At 42.4% G+C, this 15,874-nt stretch overlaps 1 protein-coding gene across 2 annotated transcripts in view; it reads right to left on the reverse strand.

The window, feature by feature from the left end:
* The window catches only part of EPSTI1 (epithelial stromal interaction 1), an 87,226-nt gene that overhangs the window by 43,087 nt on the left and 28,265 nt on the right, over positions 1-15,874 (reverse strand). For both annotated transcript variants that reach the window (XM_005308173.4, XM_065581195.1), the window contains exon 6: positions 10,792-10,865. In XM_005308173.4, coding sequence (XP_005308230.2) covers positions 10,792-10,865 — 74 coding nt within the window. The remainder of the gene's footprint in view (positions 1-10,791; positions 10,866-15,874) is intronic.

The raw sequence follows: 15,874 nt of genomic DNA on the forward strand, positions 1-15,874 counted from the left end.
AGATAGCAAAGCACTCAGATTCAATCAAGCAACAGAACAAAAAGGCAGGAGCAACTTGAAAAACCTGAAACCGGCTTAGACGCTATAAACAGACACTTGCATGTGAAAAGTTACTATAATAAAACCCCTGCAGCAAGGAGAGAACTCCTAGGCTACGAGAGACAAATTCCAGCCTATGTGCACAAGGTGTGGAAAAAATCATATCCCAAGAGAGGATGCATGTCCAACCAGAGGCGCATGATGTAATACATGAATGAAATATGGACATTTTGTACCTTTGTTTGCCTCACCATAATGGTCAGGAAGTTGACTCATATTACAGACAGACAATCAAGAGCCACTGTTTCTGGGATCACTCACTTAGGATGACAGAGCTTGCCTGGAGAGTGAAACTGAATATTCATAGCAAGACTATTGACTCTAAAAGTGACTTGGGAGCTGGTGTCACAGTCATTTCAGAAGGGACGTACGGTCACTTTCAAGCCCTCCCAGAGCTTAAGTCACCTGAAAAAGCTCTGGCTGGCCCTGGAGCTATTCCGAACTGCATGGGCCAGTTCACCACAGAAACAACTTACAAAAAGACAAAAAGCTATGCATTCAGAGTGCATGTGATCAAAGGATCAAAGACCAACAACCTTCTCAGCTAGAGTGTAGCAGCCATGATGGGCCTAGTAACAAAGGAGAAAGAACTCTGTGGAGGATTTGATGATATTGGACTTTTGAAAGGAGATCAAGTGAAAAATCAACTTAAGTGACAATTCTGGATCAGTCAGTGTATACACACCTCTACGAGAGAGATCTTGGAAGAGACTAGATGCAGATTTATGCAAATTCAAAAGACTGGTTGATCTAGTCATTGTGGACTATTTTTCCAGGTATAAAAAAATAATATATTCGAAAGATCGAACGTCAGTCTTATCGAGAAACTGAAGTGCACTTTTGTTCACTTCAGTTTCCAGAACAACTCATGATGGACAGACAATGGACCACAATTCACTGTGGCAAAATTTAAGTCATTCTGAATGAAATGTGATTTTATTCGTATTACTGGCAGACCACATTGCCCACAAGTGAATGGAGAAGCTGAGAGAGCTTGTATAGACAGCCAAGAAAATCTTGCAGCAAGAAGATCGATTCCTTGCTTTTCTGAGTTGCACATCAACACCAATATCAGCTCTTGGATATAGTCCAGCACAACTCTCAATGGGAAGACAATTCAGAACTACTGTTCTTTTCCAAAGTTAGAATCTGTCTCAAAAGGCAAAAAGCCTATGAACACTTTTACAAGCAAACAGACAACACTCAAACAGCTGCCAGGTCTAGAACCTGGTGATCAAGATCTTGTCAGATTGGATGGTTGGAGAAAAAGGATGGCCAAATCCAGCTGTCGTAAAGAAAAATAATTCAGCGCCCAGACCATATGTGAACGAGACCAAGTGGAGCATTCAACAGAAACCACTAACATCTACAATTTGTTCCTCAGAAAGATCAATCAACAGAGCAAACCCCACAGACAGCAGATGCAGAACAAGATAACGAAGTCTCAAGGATTCCAAACTGATCTCAGCCAGTCGTTACAACTAATGGATGACCAAGTTATTATGCGTTTGGGTCATGTCATTAGAAAACAAGTAAGATTCAGACACAGTTAACAGACTGATCCATATTGAACTTCAAAGACAACATGATAGGTAAATGGTAGGAATGTAGAATTTAAAGGGGATGAAATGGAATGCTAAATTATTATATTCTTCAGCCACTAGGTGGTGCAGTGTGTAAAAATACCTTATTTAAAAACTACAGCCATACCAGGCAGAGCATTCAAAGATCATATGATGACCACAGCTGGTATGTGTATATAAATAACCTCTATAGCCAGTCAATATCTGGTACAGGAACATGATAATCACGGAGTACAGTTCTTGACAACTCCTTTTATTTTATTGTGATTAATCATTTATATGTCATTGTAGATCCGATAGTTAAAGAGGTGACAACAAAGGACCCAATCTTGAAAAGCCTGTGAGTTAGTGCATATTTAATGATTCAGTGTATGAGATACGGATGCTGAATTGGGCACCTTGTCTGGTGGTAAGATGCCCTGAAAAGCTGTCACTTCATTTTTCAGCCTGGGCACAAGTTTCCTTACCTGCCCTTTACAATGATCGTTTGTTTTTTTAAGTGGGATATTTTAAATTCCTATGAAAAAGCCTCCATGGGCAACACTTTGCAGAGCTATGTTAAAATATTTGTCTATATTTAAAAAAAAACAACCTTCTATTGTATTTTTAATTGTTACTTTTGAATGAAACTAATCACTATTAATATTGTTGCTTTAATCAGTGGAGAGTAAGATACCATTATCTATTTTTTAAAAGCTGGTATATTTGTTCTGCACAATACCTTCGCATCCATCACAGATCTGATGCTAGGATTTATTTCTCCCTATGATTTTCAGTAATTTCTACCTTCGTTTTTTCAAAATCATACCTTTTTATTAACAAACAAAACAGCTTCTGAACTCATTGCCTGCTCAGACTGTGGGGTCTCCAGCAATACAGCTGTATTCCATTATTCTAACAGCACCCCAAGGCGTGCTAGATCTCTCTCAGAACAGATAAAATACATGATCCCTGACCAGAGAAGCCTGCATGCCAATTGGAGACATAAAATAAGAATGGGGCACCAAGACAGTAGGAATGTCTGTGGAAGAACTAGGGGAACAGCTATCAGATTATATGCCTGCTCTGTCATTTTACAATGCTTGTCCTACTCATTTTACAATTTCTCTTCCGGTCCAACTGGAGAGTAGTTAAAGTCCTCCATGAATAGTGTTCTAGATATGTTTTCCTGGGCTGCATGCACATTTCTTATCCGGCCTTTACCATGTAATAATGGGACTTCTTGTAATCACATATTTAAGTTTCATTCCAGATACCACCACTATACAGCTAAATTCTTATATACATACACAGTTTCCTGCATTGCCCATCAGAATCAACATGCTTAGTCTAGTTCCCTGAGAGGCTTTATTCATGGCTGGTGAAACCAAAGTTGTGATCTCACGCAACAGAAAATCCACCAGCAATGAGAGCTCAGCCATGGAAGCTGCCTGCACACTTTGCCCCAGTGGGGCAGCTGGAATTAGTACTGCTGCAGCCCTGAAATGGGGCTGAGCCAAGCCCAGAATAGGACCAGGCCAGATGGGAGTTGTATTGATTCACTGACTCTCCCAGGGAGCCTACTTTAAGAGACATGGGGCACCCAGCCATAGCTCAATTTTAAGGTTGGGGTTTTCATGAATGATTAGAGTTGCTCTAACTCCACTCCAGCTGAAGCCACTGAGTGCTTGAGCAGTTAGCTTGGTTAGCTGAAAAAACATGTTTCTGCCAATTTGAGGCTTTTGAACAGTTTTCTAATTCTTCCTCCCCCGCTTTTCTGTGTAGGTCTCTCATACAGCAAACTGACCAATTACAATATAGACCAGGGGTAGGCAACCTTTCAGAAGTGGTGTGCCGAGTCTTCATTTATTCACTTTAATTTAAGGTTTCGCATGCTGGTAATACATGTTAACGTTTTTTAGAAGGTCTCTCTCTATAAGTCTGGGGTGTGTGTGGAGGTGCAGGGCAGAAGGCTGGGTGTTGTGGGGAGGTCAGGGCAGAGGGCTGGGGTGCTCGGCTCGTGGGGGTGCTCCCAGCCATCTGCCCTGAGCAGCTCATGGCAGGGGGCTGGAAGGGATATGCCCTGTTCCACCCCCTTCCCCCAGGCTCTGTCCCTACCTCTCTCTGCCTGCTCTATGGAGCAGGGAGCACGCTGCCGCTCGGCTCTGCTCCACTCCCCCTCCCCTTCGCAAGGGCCATCGCCGGCAGGGAGAGGGAGAGGGAGAGGGAGGAGGAGGGGCCGGAATGCACCAAGCTGTGGGAAGAAGCAGGGGAGGGGGGAAGCTTGGCTGCCGCAGGACCAAGCTTCTGCCTCCTGCCCCTGCAGGGGAGAGCGGTGGGCAGGGGGGGCTGAGTAGGGCAGGGGGCCGGAACCCCTCCCCCCCACACCGCTCTCCCCTGTGGGGGCAGGAGGCAGAAGTTTGGTCCTGCAGCAGCCAAGCTTCCCTCCTCCCCTGCTTCTTCCCCCAGCATGGCGCTTTCCGGCCCCTCCTCCTCCTCTCACCAGGCAGGCAGCGTGCCACTCAAAATCGGCTCGCATGATGTAGGTTGCCGACCCCTGATATCGACAATTGACACAGGAGAATATTACCCTCCCCCCAATTTCTTTTAATTCCCAGTAATCTTGGATGAAGTAGTGAGACCCAGTAGTGTGGTACTAATTTGGCCCTTCCCCTTAAAAAGTGTCCTTCAGCAGTGCCACTACAGGAGGTGGGACTGTGATATCCATCTTCTCCCACCACGGGAGGCAGGAGACTGCTATCACTGCCCTCCGTGGCAGTGGATCTGCCCTCAGGTGTAGCTGCTCCCATAGGTTCAGAACATGCAGTTGTCTCCCCTACACTCTACTCCTGCTACAGAAGTGAATTTATCCCATAGTCTTTGTGCTGGGTTTAACAAAAAATTGGAAACCCTGCAAGCATGCTGTTATGACCAGATGCATGTGCCTGCAATCACCTTTTGTTGGAAAGCTATTAGGTGAAGTGGACATGACCAAAACACCCACTCAGTCCTGCAAGGTGCTGAAAGCATTCTCCGTGCCCTTTAATGGAAGGAGAGGGTGCTCACCACCCCACTGAAGAATCTTACCACTAAGCCCTTTTTCAGTAACTGCATGCCAAAATCTGACCCCAAATTCACAAAGCTCCCATTGACTTCTTTGGCAATCATACAGACATCTAAAGGCAAAATAGGGCCTGTTACCTCAATTCTGCTGTTCAGATTACAGTATCTTCAGATGGAATAATATTCCTAAATGTAGCCATTGTATAGTGACAGTTTAAATTCTAAATACTACTTCTATCAACAATGTGGCACTCTCTCACTTTTAGTGTCAGGCTAGCAAAGTATAGAATTAAAAAGATAAATATAATAAAATAGCATCGCACCACCAATTCTCTTTTCCACCAACTTTTTTTTTTTTTTTTTAAATAGTCAACCCTTGTATTAATTTAATGGTTTAGGGTCCATTCCCCCCCCAGTGATCTGAAATAGCGGGGGGGGGAGGACGAGACAGCAAAACTAATATAGGGGAAAGTTATTTATTTTATTTATTATTTGTAATAATCAGCATAAATCCAGTTTTCAAGGAAAGGACAATTTTGAAAAACTTTATTGCCGAGGTCTTTCCGTACAAACCATTGCGTGCGTTCCATCTGCACATGCAATCTGCTTCTATATTTTCAGCCAGCTTGCACGGGCAGATTAATGTGTACAATTAGAAAGCAACCTCACAGGCGTTCAATAAACTGCCTTCATTATTACACTCAGGAGAGTCCCTTTGGATGTCTATAAAAGCCTAGTTTTCTGCCTGTTAGCTAAATAATTGACAATGCTTAAAATAATCAGGAGCAAATGAACAAAGTGAAGAAGACTGTGGTGAAAGAGAGCAAACAAAAGATTCTCAAGGCTGAAAGCAGTTTTTGCAGTGTCTGTGACTATCTCTTTAGCAGCCTTTATTTACAGTCTGGTCAGGTCTGGGTTTGCACTTCTGTGAGGAAAATTTGTTACTGGCCTGCTGTTTGAACCACATATCACAAAGCCCTGAGAACTGGCAAGGACATTAAGAGTTGTCTTGTACAATAAAATAAATAAATCCTATTTTGGTTCATATTTTATTTTCTTTGTTTTATGACTTTTGAATAGACAGCTTTGGCAGGTTAGTGAATAGAGCTTGTGGTGGTGAAATTCAGGCACTATATTTGGAATATTCACCTTATGGTATTTGGGCAAATGCTGCATTTGAAGCTCTAAATTCTTATACAATATATTGAGCATACATGTATGCCACAGTTATACTGTCTGGCATCCATAAATAAGAATGAAGCCTTCAAAATCATCTACATTTCCTCCACCAGTTTTTTCTAACTCTGCATTATTGAGTAGTTATTGGATGTGTACCTGGCTATGTAAAAGAGCTGCTATCTTTCAGTCTGTTATATTTCTGCCTATTTATACTAACAGATCAGCCTATCCATCCACTTTCCAAAGCACCCAACACTGAAGTATCTGGAAACCATATAAAAGAGTGAATGAAAACAACACATTGGGCTTAATTTTGTGAAAAGGTGGTATTACATTGTCCCATATTATTCAGGCTCATGCAGCTGGCATTGCCAGTCACCATGAGAGGCAGCCTCTAAACTAACGGTCACCCATTATGAATTGAAGGATATTCTTGTAGTTAGACACAGGCCTGAAACTCAGGAAACTGGGCTTTAATTCCTGGCTCTGCCATAAACTCCTTGTGTGACCCTGGGCAAGTCACTTTGAGGATCTTGACCTCAGATATTTAGGTTCCTAACTTCCATTGAAATGAATGGAAGTTAGGAGCATAAATACCCTTGAGGATCTGGACCTTACTCTCTGCTTCTTAGAATTATAGGGTTAGAAGGGACCGCAAGGATCATCTAGTTTAACCCCCTGCCATGATGCCATATATTTGTTGTGTCTAAACCATCCAAGACAGATGGCTACCCAGCCTCTTTTTGAAAACTTCCAGTGAAGGCAATTCCATGACTTCCCTAGATAGTCTGTTTCATTGTCCTACGTTGTTACACAGTTAGGACGTTTTTCCCGATATTCTTTACAGAGTTTGATGCAAGCAGTGCCTCCATCTGTACAAAACATCCAAAGAATATGAAGAGACCACCTCATTCTGCTCTAACATGGCTTCCTGGAGTTGGCAATGCCACTGGGAGAAAAAATAAAAATAAACCACACACTAATTTGATTCAGCAAGTTAGAAAAAGACTTCATTGTAGTGGGAGATGCTAATGTCAGTGGAGAGACTGTTGGTCTAACCCCACCTACTGTTTGGAACAGATCCACAATGCAAGATTCTGCAACATGCTCACTATTCCCATCAGTACACTTAGGTACTGGGAGTGAGTTTTTTGTGGCTGTTGTGTGGTTTTTTTTCCTTCAGTTTGAAGGGGCTGGTAGGGGGCAGTGTGCAGTGAGAGAAGCAGAGGCCTGATTAGGGGGCCTAGAAAGGCAGCCAAATAGTCAGCCAATGGCACAAGTGAAGCAAACAGAGCTGTAAACAAGGGAGATTGAGTGGGAATTTGTAAGGGGAGTTTGGGGGTGGGAGGTATTTTGGTGTTTGTTTTTTATTTTTGTGTGTGCCGATCTTATTTAACATTTTTATTACTGACCTTGGCACAAAAAGTGAGTGTGCGCTAGTAAAGTTTGCAGATGACACAAAGTTGGGAGGTTTTGCCAATACCGAGGAGGACCGGAATATCATACAAAAAGATCTGGATGACTTTGTAAACTGGAATAATAGAATGGGATGAAATGTAACAGTGCAAAGTCATGTATTTAGAGACTAACAACAAGAATTTTTATTATAAGCTGGGGATTTATCAGTTGGAAGTGACAGAGGAGGAGAAAGACCTGGGTGTACTGGTGGATTACAGGATGACTATGAGCCGCCAATGTGATGTAGCTGTGAAAAAGGCTAATGCAATCTTAGGATGCATAAGGTGAGGTATTTCCAGTAGAGACAGGAAAGAGCTACTACCATTATACAAGGCACTCATGAGACCTCATCTGGAATAATGTGTGCAATTCTGGTGTCCCATGTTTAAGAAACAGGAATTCAAACTGGAACAGGTGCAGAGAAGGGGTTCTAAAAGAATCTGATGAATTGAAAACCTAAATTATGAGAGGAGACTCAGAGAGCTTGGCTTGTTTAGCCTAACCAGAAGAAGGCTGAGGGGGGAGATACGATTGAGCTCTATAAACACATCAGAGGGATAACTCTTTTCTGTCCCTGGTATTTATTTAAATTAAGTGCCAATGTGGACACAAGAACAAATGGATATAAACTGGCCATCAACAAGTTTAGGCTTTAAATTAGGTGACGGTTTCTAAGCATCCGAGGAGTGAAGTTCTGGAACAGCCTTCCAAAGGAAGCAGTAGGGGCAAAAAAACTAATTGGCTTCAAAACTGAACTTGATAAGTTTCTGGAGGGGATGGTATCATGAGATTGCCTACAATGGCAGGTGGCCCAATGGCAAGTGCCAGTAGCAAAAATCCCCAACGTCTGGAGATGGGACACTAGATGTGATGAGCTCTGAGTTACTACAGAGAACTATTTCCCAGGTATCTGCCTGGTGGGTCTTGCCCATATGCTCATGGTCTAACTGATCGTCATATTTAGGGTAGGGAAGGAATTTCCCCCCTGGTCAGATTGGCAGAGACCATGGGGGACTTACGCTTTCTTCTATGGCATGGGGCGCGGGTCACTTGCAGGTTTAAACTAGTGTAAATGGTAACTTGAAGTCTTTAAACCATGATTTGAGGACTTCAGTAAGTCAGCCAGAGGTTAGAGATCTATTTCAGGAGTGGGTGCTTGAGGTTCTGTGTCCTTTACTGTGTAGGAAGTCAGACTAGATGATTACGATGGTCCCTTCTGACCTTAAAAAGTCTATGCATCTATGAGTACATAGTGATGGATGATTAACTATTCCAATGAACACTTACTGAGAGAGAGATTGCAACCTCATGGTTAGCGGCAAATAAGGTGTTAACATTCTGAACTCCCATTTTGTACAAAAATATAGGCAGGATCAGGCCCAAGAGTAATAATATTCTGTGCTTTATACATAGCACTTTTCCTCCAAGCCTATCGCAAATGGGTTTAGAAAAGGTGATACAGTAACCTGAGTTAATGTCATAAGATGAGATGTCACATGTATCTTCGCATTACTCAGTGGAGTTAATGTGCAACACAGTACAGCGCAAAAAGTATCCTGAAAGTATTATCACTACATTATTCAATGATGAATTTATTATTTGCCCAGGTTCCTTATATTCTTTTAACAAGTATGTGTTTGGGAAGATACCATTATCTTACACTATGCAATAGATTTTGCTTAAATATGTAGAATCCTATTAAATTTAATTTTCTGTCCGACTTTCCCCAGGTTTGACATTCAGTAGAGCTTCGCAGTATTTGCTTAGTGAAGAGAATAAACTACCTTCCACCAGTTTAGTCTTTTGACAGTTACATGCAGTCTCTGCTCAAACAGAGCTTGACAGTGTCTGAAAGTTAGTCTTTAACTTCAGTTACATCCAAGTCGGTTCAGTTTGTTAAGGAGACAGCTGAGAGCATTCAAGTATGTCTGAATCAGAGGGACCAACATACATATTGAATCTACTTTTCAGTGTACAGCAAGGGCTCAATGAAGGCCCTTGCAGTACATAGTGAGTTGCTGTGCCTGAGTTGGGACAAATAGCTGTTATACCTGTATAAGGGTACGTCTTCACTTACCGGAGGGTCCGGCAGCAGGAAATAGATGTTCTGGGATCGATCCCGGAAGTGCTCGCCGTCGACACCGGTACTCCAGCTCGCCGAGAGGAGTACGCGGCATCGACGGGGGAGCCTTCCTGCCGCGTCTGGACCCGCGGTAAGTTCGGACTAAGGTACTTCGAATTCAGCTACGTTATTAACGTAGCTGAATTTGTGTACCTTAGTCCGAAGTGGGGGCTTAGTGGGGACCAGGCCTAAGACCGGAGCAGACCTACTGCATCCAGGAGTGCTGGAGAGAACGACGCTTACTAGAAGTCTTTGCTTCATCTCTAGCAAAAGGGTGCTAAACCTCCATGGGATGACAGATTCGCTTTCCCTAGAAGTTTCCAGGATGTGCAGGACTGGGTGGCCATATGCCTCTTCCCTCAGTGGCTCCTTCACACTTCCCTTAGAAAGAAGTATTTGAAGGAAACTCCAACTTTGCTGTATTTCTTATACCCAACCCAGGGCTATTTCTATGGGAGGGCAATATCTGGCCCTGTATCTGAAAACAGAAATACATTCATACAATACAAATTACTATTTAGGAATACCTTTGCACCTAGTAGGAAATCTTAAAACAAACCCATTAGCTGCCCACAAAGGTGATACTGGGCCATTTTTAAAGCTTCTCTCCCATTTCTGCATAATAAAGAATAGTGGAATTTGTTCAAACTTTCAGAAACACACTAAGCAGTTTTGGGTTGCAACCAAACTTGAGAAATGTCTGACAACAAGAGGCATTGAGAAAGTTGTAAGCAAGTGAAAATTATGATTCAGAGTAAGATTTAACTTGTAACTATGTTTTTACTGCCGCACTGCTATATCAGTAGATTTTTCCATTTAGCAATGCATTTGTAAAAGCACCCATCACCATGGTATCTTGGTACTCTTTCAGTAGATTTTATTCACTGAAACAATTAGGTTACAGATCCTCTCTTTTATAGAATCACCCAACAGCCTTTTTTCTTGGATTTTTAAAAAATAAATATTCTGTACTGACAGTGATATAAGAAAAACAAACATTTAGCTTAGGAATAGTCAATACAAAAGCCATTCTCTAACGATTCAAACATTGGAAATTCTGGAGAATGTAGATAAACCAAAGGAACATATCTGAGGAAGAAAAGGACATATCCTAACCACTGAAGCCTAATCATGTGACAGGCAGAGGGTCAGCTTCAGAACAACAGCCTGGAGCCAAGAGCCCAGATGCCATTGCTGGAAGAATTACTTCATCTGCTTGTCATCTGGAATCTGTAGTTACCACCTATGCCTCCAAAGTGACTATGACCTCTTTCAGACTTAGGTAGTCAGATTTAAAATTTTACTTACAAATAGTGATCTTCATTAAACATTTCTCTTCTTTGCTTTTCTTGTTGCCTTCTTTTTTCTTCCAGTTTATCAGCCTGCAAAATTGAAGAGATTAAGAATTAAGTGAGAAATGAATGTTTTCACTACTTATTTTTGTTTTAATAATCCATTAGATTTCAAACCCAAGCATACAACAGCCCAAATCACAGGGAAAATATTTTAAAGAGGGTTCAGCCTAGACTGTACTCTTAAAAACAGACCAATAGTCAAATACCTCCTTGCAGCAGGGTCAAAAGACTAATTAAACAAGTACAAAAAAATTCAGTATAATAGGTCAGATTTTCTCCTGGCAAAGATCTGCTTGGTGTGGGAGTGAAGCCACCATCAGGGACCCAGTTACGCTTCCTATTCTCCAGCCACTAAATCAGGTTACCACTACAATAAATTAATTGATGTAGGTTTCCTTGAGGTTGCTTTGAGAATGTGTTCCATCCTTTGAGATGTGGGGGTCGTGTTTCCATACTGTTTATCCTCAACACCGCTGTGAGGTGTGGAAGTGCTAGTATCTCTATTATACAGATGGGGAACAGAGAGACTGAGTGTCTTGCACAAGATCCCAGAGGAAGCACGTAGCAGGGCAGGGAATTGAACCAAGGCCCTCTGAGTCTAGTTCCCTAACCCCTGGACTATCCTTCCTCTCTAGGAACTAGCACTGCTGGCTTGTAGCAGCTGACAATGCATGCCAACCAGAGGAATTCTCAGCTGACAGCTGCACCTATATTCTGGCAGTGCAAATGAGTCAAAGTCAACAGAATAGAATCTAGCCCATTTGCTGGTACAAAATCAATTTGTGCATGCAGATCACTGCAAAAGTAAGTTCATAAGAGATCTGAAATGCAAATGTATGCATATACATATGGAAATCAGATTTTTGGCTTCTTCAGGCCAAATTCTGGGTGAAGCTGAACCTATGCAGATAATGGGGCGGAGGGGAAGGCATGCGCGCGCACACACCCCTCATGTATGCTCTTACTGTACTCAGGACTCCTCTGCATGGGAAAATTGACTGGAATAGCTACTGCTGAATAAGCTATTCCATAATAGCTCCCCATGTTAGCAGTATTCTTGAATTAAAAACCCCTTTATTTTATTCCAGAATAATTACTCTGCTTTGGAATTGCATTAATTGTTCCAGAATAAAAGAACTTATTCCAGAATAGAGCAGCCCCACAGATAGTTTATTCTGTGATAGCTACTCCAGTCAATTTCCTCATGTAGACAAATCCTTAAATACTACACCCACTGAGAGCGTCAACTGAAATTCTGACACCAAGCAAATCCATAGTACATTCAGTAGCACAAATAATACAATATAGGATCTCCAATCTAAAACTACATATAATATTTAGAAGCCAGTAGCATAAAGCTGGTCTGTGGAGGGCTTTAAAAGTAAAAGTTAAAAAAAAAATAAAAAAAAAAAAGAACTTTGCAGCAGCAGAGAGGAAATATAAAGTTCTAAATTAATTCCAGCGAAAAAGGTAAGTAGCCAAGTTTTGTGCAACATGTGGTCTCTGGATGACTAGTTAAGACACTTCACTGTATTTTAAGCACAAATCAAGCGTTCCAAATTTTCATTTCAATCCTGCTATATTTTTAAATTGTCAGATGCCTGTTTGGCGAAACAGTAAGTTTTCACACCACAGGCACTGTTACAGCATACCAGACAACTATCCCTAATTTTCAAAATGATGGAAAAGTATTGGACAAACAGGTACTGAGATCTGATCGGACAGTTACTTTGCCTTAGCTGAATTCAGAGTTCCCCCCCCCTTTTAATATATATGGCTAATGAAAGACTGTTTGGAGGAGTCTTGTGAAACAAATCACTACAGTAGGTAAATCAGTCTTCAGCTTGCACTGAGTAAAGCCATATCTGTCTGTCTGCTGATTGCACCATATTTTGTAAGTGGCTCAGTAACTAAATGAGCAAGTGCAACAGTGATGTGGGCATACCTTGGGGACAGATTTTGAAGGGGAAAAAAAATCAAATCCTCATTCAGTAAGCTATCCCCTTAGCTCATGTAACTGTATCAGAATGGAACACTATAAGCAGAAGTACTGAAATGAACAAAAATACTGGTGCATACAGAATTAAAGAATTCAAAGCAATTAAAATAAGTATCTTGATACAGGTATCAAAAGCAGACAAGAGGCCAGAGCAGGGGTCGGCAACCTCTGGCACGCGGCTAGCCAGGGTAAGCCCCCTGGTGGGCTGGGCCAGTTTGTTTACCTGCCGTGTCTGCAGGTTTGGCCGATCGTGGCTCCCACTGACCGCGGTTCATTGCTCCAGGCCAATGGGAGCGGCGGGAAGCCGTGGCCAGCACATCCCTTGGCCAGCGCTGCCGCTGCTTCCTGCAGTCCCCATTGGCCTGGAGCGGCGAACTGCGGCCAGTGGGAGCCACAATCAGCCGAACCTGCGGACGCAGCAGGTAAACAAACTGGCCCGGCCTGCCAGGGTGCTTACCCTGGCGAGCTGCGTGCCAGAGGTTGCCGACCCCTGGGCCAGAGTCTACTTTGACATTTACAAAAATGCACCCACCCAATGTTCTGATGGGGAAAGGGGTATGTACAACTTTAGGTTACGTGTGTGAAATGTGTTTATAAAACTCGTATCCACCTCTGCAACTCAAAACAGCTTCCCTCCACAGGCCTCAGTCAGCTAGATAGCTCTCCCCCTACAAAAGCCAGGACACCAGACAGATCTTGTTGCAAGACCTGAAGGTCAGCAAACGTGGGCTCTGAGGAATTCTACTGAGGGGAAAGTTAAATGCACAGTTGAAGATGCCCTAAAAAATCTTGTTTCCAGCACCCTCATGATTAAAATCCTGAGACTGAGCTCTGGTGCCTCAGTTAATAACAGCAATATGACAGTGAGACTAAGGTGGTCTATGAAGTAGCCAAGATTGAACCTATTTAAGGTTTCTATGGTAGGTTAAAACCAATACCCATTCTTTTCTGGGTGCATTTAAAGGAAGCCTGTGCAAATTGCTTGGCACAGAAGTAATGTGCTCCATGTAAGCAGAGCCCCTCACATAGGCAGATACATTTTGTGCAAGCTAGAACTCTTCTTTTAATCCCTTCAAGAATCCACAGTTGTGTCTCAGTGTCAAATGTATCAAGGAGTAGCTGACGGATGCAGAAAAATCAACAGGGACACATGACTTTTATCCCTCATCGATAAAGTATCCGTGCCATACCTGGCTCTAAAATAAGACTGATCAGTGTCAGAGGAAATTGGAGCACACCAGCTATTGCCAGAGTGGCTTCAAACACCACCAACACCAAAGTGACAATTAGAGAGATTATTGGTATTACAGGCAGGCTTAGGTTGACCAGATAGCAAGTGTGAAAAATCGGGACAGGCAGTGTGGGGGGGTAATAGAAGCCCATATAAAAAAAAGCCCCAAATATCGGGACTGTCCCTATAAAATCGGGACATCTGGTCACCCTACGCGGGCTTCCATGAATAAGGACATAATGCTTCTTAAAGGGAAGTTGGCACCCTGACCTCCTAAAGGGACACATGGACTGTTCACTTCAACAACAGATACATTGTCTCAAGAATTTAACCACCAGATGGTCGTGAGTCCATCTTACTGGCGGTGTTGGAAGGCTCTCCAGCATGATGGAAAACTCCCTAGCATTGCAGGACTCAAGAGGGCACTATTGGCTGAAACACCAGCCACGTTCGTCTCCTCCAGACATATTTTTTGTTCATACAGAAAAGCAGGGATTTGTCACATCAGAGTGATTTTGTGTTTGAAATAGAAACTGCAGGAAATATTGGACTACAATGGATAAAAGCAGCAACGACTCTCCAATAACTATCATGCAGAATAGGGCTTGAACTAATTGGCCATTGGCTACTGCACTAGCCTTTCACCTCTATCAGTTTAGCTTGAAATCCTTGCTTAGGTCATAAATGAAAGAGTGATCTCAAACATCATAAAAGCACTTCACAACTGGCACTCTCTCTTCAAAGAGGGCCAGGACTAGAACAGCTGTGGTACTGTAGATAAACATGTTGGAGTGCATTAGGAGAGATGTGTGTAGAAAAGCCAGGAATTTTTCAGCCTCAGCAAATACTAAAAATGAAAAAAGCCTGCTAGTACAGTTACTTGTTACCAAAATACAGAGCACATTGATAAGACAAGATTTAATTCCATATTGTTTTCTTTATTTTAAATGGAGAGAACTGCCATTTATGAAGAACCTTATGTAGAGAGATACCCACAGCAAAAAGTTAGTTACATGCAATAGTATTCTCACTTCAGTTAATTTGAATCTTCACACATTTAACTATGTAACTTTAGAATATATGCAGGAAATGCTAATGGAATAACAAGCTTATAGACCAGAACATGCCAGACAGAGAAAACAGATCTGACCCAGTCATACTGCGTTTGATCTCAGGAAACCTTGCTGTTCCAGAAACAGATGCTTTCAGAAGTTTTCGAGCTATGGGTGGGAATGTCTTGTTTAGGGTTTTATACCTGTACCATGTACACTGATGGCATGAGTTCAGCTTTATCTACCTCTCCCCACCCCCAGAAGCTTTTGCAGGATTTTTATTCTGAAGACTCTACAATAAAGTTCAAGTTAACTTAAGTTTCTATCAGGAGGAAGTTCTCATTCTGAAGGGCTTCTGGAACTAACCCCTGTGTGGGCTTTTGAGACTTGAAGTCTATAAAGCTCAGCACTATCTGGAATTGTAAGAGTCTCCTTAAAAGGCACCAGGAATGCTGCCGCTGGTCATCTATTCCCTCCATTCCTACAGATTAGGTACATCCATATACATGGAAAATGGACATCTTCACTAATATCAGATGGTCTCTACTAAAGTTTCTCAGCGAGTGCTCCAGCAGCATCACCTAGACAAGAGGAGGCTGATTGTGGGGGGGAGGTATGGTGAGGGGAAATGAGGAAGGGCTTGCGGGATTTATATAGCTCAGCGGTACTTGATTAGCAGTCTTGAAGATTCCATATAGAATCTCAGGGAGTCTGCAGAGCTGATCTGTGCTCCTCACATTAGCCTGGATTACAG

Source organism: Chrysemys picta, chromosome 1 (assembly GCF_011386835.1).
Source record: "Chrysemys picta bellii isolate R12L10 chromosome 1, ASM1138683v2, whole genome shotgun sequence".
NCBI classification, from domain to species: domain Eukaryota; kingdom Metazoa; phylum Chordata; order Testudines; family Emydidae; genus Chrysemys; species Chrysemys picta.